This window comes from Bidens hawaiensis, unplaced genomic scaffold (genome assembly GCF_021521415.1).
Source record: "Bidens hawaiensis isolate Kalapana, Puna unplaced genomic scaffold, B.hawaiensis_p1.1 tig00000657_1, whole genome shotgun sequence".
Taxonomy (NCBI): Eukaryota; Viridiplantae; Streptophyta; class Magnoliopsida; order Asterales; family Asteraceae; genus Bidens; species Bidens hawaiensis.
The window spans coordinates 723,914-726,090 of record NW_027491039.1 but is presented as its reverse complement, the minus strand read 5'-3'; the positions used below and the strand labels follow the sequence as shown (position 1 = coordinate 726,090).

The 2,177-nt window shown below is 35.2% G+C and overlaps 1 protein-coding gene across 1 annotated transcript; it reads left to right on the top strand.

The window, feature by feature from the left end:
• Positions 1–203: 203 nt before the first annotated feature.
• Positions 204–1,773, top strand: LOC143530326 (expansin-like A2). Its single transcript, XM_077025888.1, has 5 exons — positions 204–357; positions 493–602; positions 687–865; positions 1,313–1,445; positions 1,520–1,773. The coding sequence occupies exons 1-5, from the start codon at positions 240–242 to the stop codon at positions 1,766–1,768; spliced, it is 789 nt and encodes a 262-aa protein (XP_076882003.1). The 5' UTR covers positions 204–239; the 3' UTR covers positions 1,769–1,773.
• Positions 1,774–2,177: the final 404 nt, after the last annotated feature.

Genomic DNA, 2,177 nt, shown 5'->3' with positions numbered 1-2,177 from the left:
TTTAATATTATAGGTTTTCTTAATTGCTATCTTTTTTATTTTTATTATTTTTTAACGGTGCATTAAACACACACTTTTTGATGATAACCGTGTTGAAGTGTAATCCATTTTTCTTTACGCGTCCCCTCCCCTAAAATAAACAAATAAATAAATAAATCCACAAATAACCTATAAATAGACATGCAATTCACTTCACCTTTACCTTACCATCTTCGAACCACACACACATTAAACAAGAAATGGGATTCTTCAATAATCTGTTGTTGCTTCTGATGTCAATTTCCTTAGCAAGTGCTTGTGATAGATGTCTTCATCAAAGCAAAGTTGCCTTCTTCTCCACACCTTCTTCTCTTTCTTGTAAGTAACAAAACGTACTCTTAATTATATATATATACTTTAAAAACAAAACACAATCTGCATTTTTAACTTTTAGTTGTTCAATTGAAATGGTTTAAATTTCTTCCAATAAATTCTTTTGTTAATTAATTGCAGCTGGAGCATGTGGGTATGGTTCATTAGCTACAAGCTTCTATGGCAGCCACCTTGCTGCTGCTGTTCCTAGTATTTACAAATCCGGGTCGGGTTGCGGGGCATGCTTTCTGGTTGGATTTATGCATTCGATCGATCACTTTTGATCAAGTCTTGGATAAATTGGCGTGTTGATTAATTTGGATGTAATTTTACAGATGAGATGCAAGGACTCTAGGCTGTGCAGCCAGGCTGGGACTCAGGTGATTGTAACTGATTTGAACAAAAACAATGAGACAGATTTTGTGGTGAGTGGTAGAGCTTTCATGGCCATGGCTAACAAGGGTATGGGACATGATTTGTTGAAACTTGGTGTTGCTGACGTGGAATATAAAAGGTACCTAACTTTTATTTATAACTTAACATTGCATTAATCATACAACTGTTTTTAGTTCTATACTAGTATATAATATAAGTTGCTACATTTTCAAAAAGTGTTCCTTTGAGTTCAATCATGTAATTAGGGTATATAAACGCTATATCACCCACCTAATTTACAGATTCTGAACATACAAAATCGTGTCTTGTAATTTGAGCACGTCTAAATATTTTACTGATTGTGGATTCCCATTACATCGTTACACATGCTTTGTATTTCATTTTGATGCGCTCTGAACGAGTACACAAAATTTTTATAAGACTATTTTGATGACGATGTTGGTGATTTTCTAATTGCTTAATCACAAAATCATAACCAGAATAATCTTAAAATGTTGTTCAAACTTTGTTTGAAAATTTCGTAAATGCTCGTCATTTTAAATTAAATGTGATGTACGTAAAACAGAGTACCATGTGACTACAAAGGCAAGAATTTAACTGTGAGAGTTGAAGAATCTACCAAAAAGCCTAATTATCTTGCTCTCAAGTTCTTATATCAAGGTGGTCAAACCGAAATCGTGGGCGTTGACATTGCTCAGGTAAACTAACAAACTCGCAATCCAACTTAAGCTATGACTTAATTCCTCTAATTTGTGGTTTGACTTTTATTCAGGTTGGGTCATCAAGTTGGAGCTATATGACTAGAAACTATGGGGCCGTTTGGGACACGAGTCGAGCTCCGACAGGACCGCTGCAACTCCGGCTAGTGGTGACCTCGGGCTATGACGGGAAGTGGATATGGGCCAAGAGTGTGTTGCCGGCTGATTGGACCGTTGGAGGGACGTATGATTCGGGTGTGCAAATCGATGACATTGCTCAAGAAGGTTGTGGTCAATGTGATGATCAAAATTGGAAATCATAGATTTTTATACAAAGGAAATACGTAACATTCTAATTTGGGTTCTATAAGATACAAATAATAATAGTATTGTAGATGGAGTAAGTAAATGTTATGGAGTAGGTTATGCGTTAGGTTGGTTTGAGTCGGATATTACGTATTCCTAACTTTTACGATATAATGAAATTAAGACTTTTATTACTTTCGGAACATCTCTATATTTTCTAAGGCTTTCCATACAACTAATATTAAAGTAAATTGCACATATGGTTTCTACTGTTTGAACGTATTGCATGTGTGTTCCGCCAATATTAAAAGCTAGTGCTTACCATGTGGGTCAGATAACGGGTCAGGTTTAATATTTCGGGTTTTCCATTTCATGTTTTGTACCTGACCTGGTTCGTAGTTGGTTAAAATTATTAATAAAAGATTT

What these genes read in the sequence shown, in the direction of transcription:
- LOC143530326 (XM_077025888.1), top strand. Translation starts at nt 240, where the DNA reads ATGGGATTCTTCAATAATCTGTTGTTGCTTCTGATGTCAATTTCCTTA. An exon ending in GTTGCGGGGCATGCTTTCTG is followed by an intron (nt 603 to 686) that starts GTTGGATTTATG and finishes GTAATTTTACAG; the next exon opens with ATGAGATGCAAGGACTCTAG. An exon ending in GCTGACGTGGAATATAAAAG is followed by an intron (nt 866 to 1,312) that starts GTACCTAACTTT and finishes TACGTAAAACAG; the next exon opens with AGTACCATGTGACTACAAAG.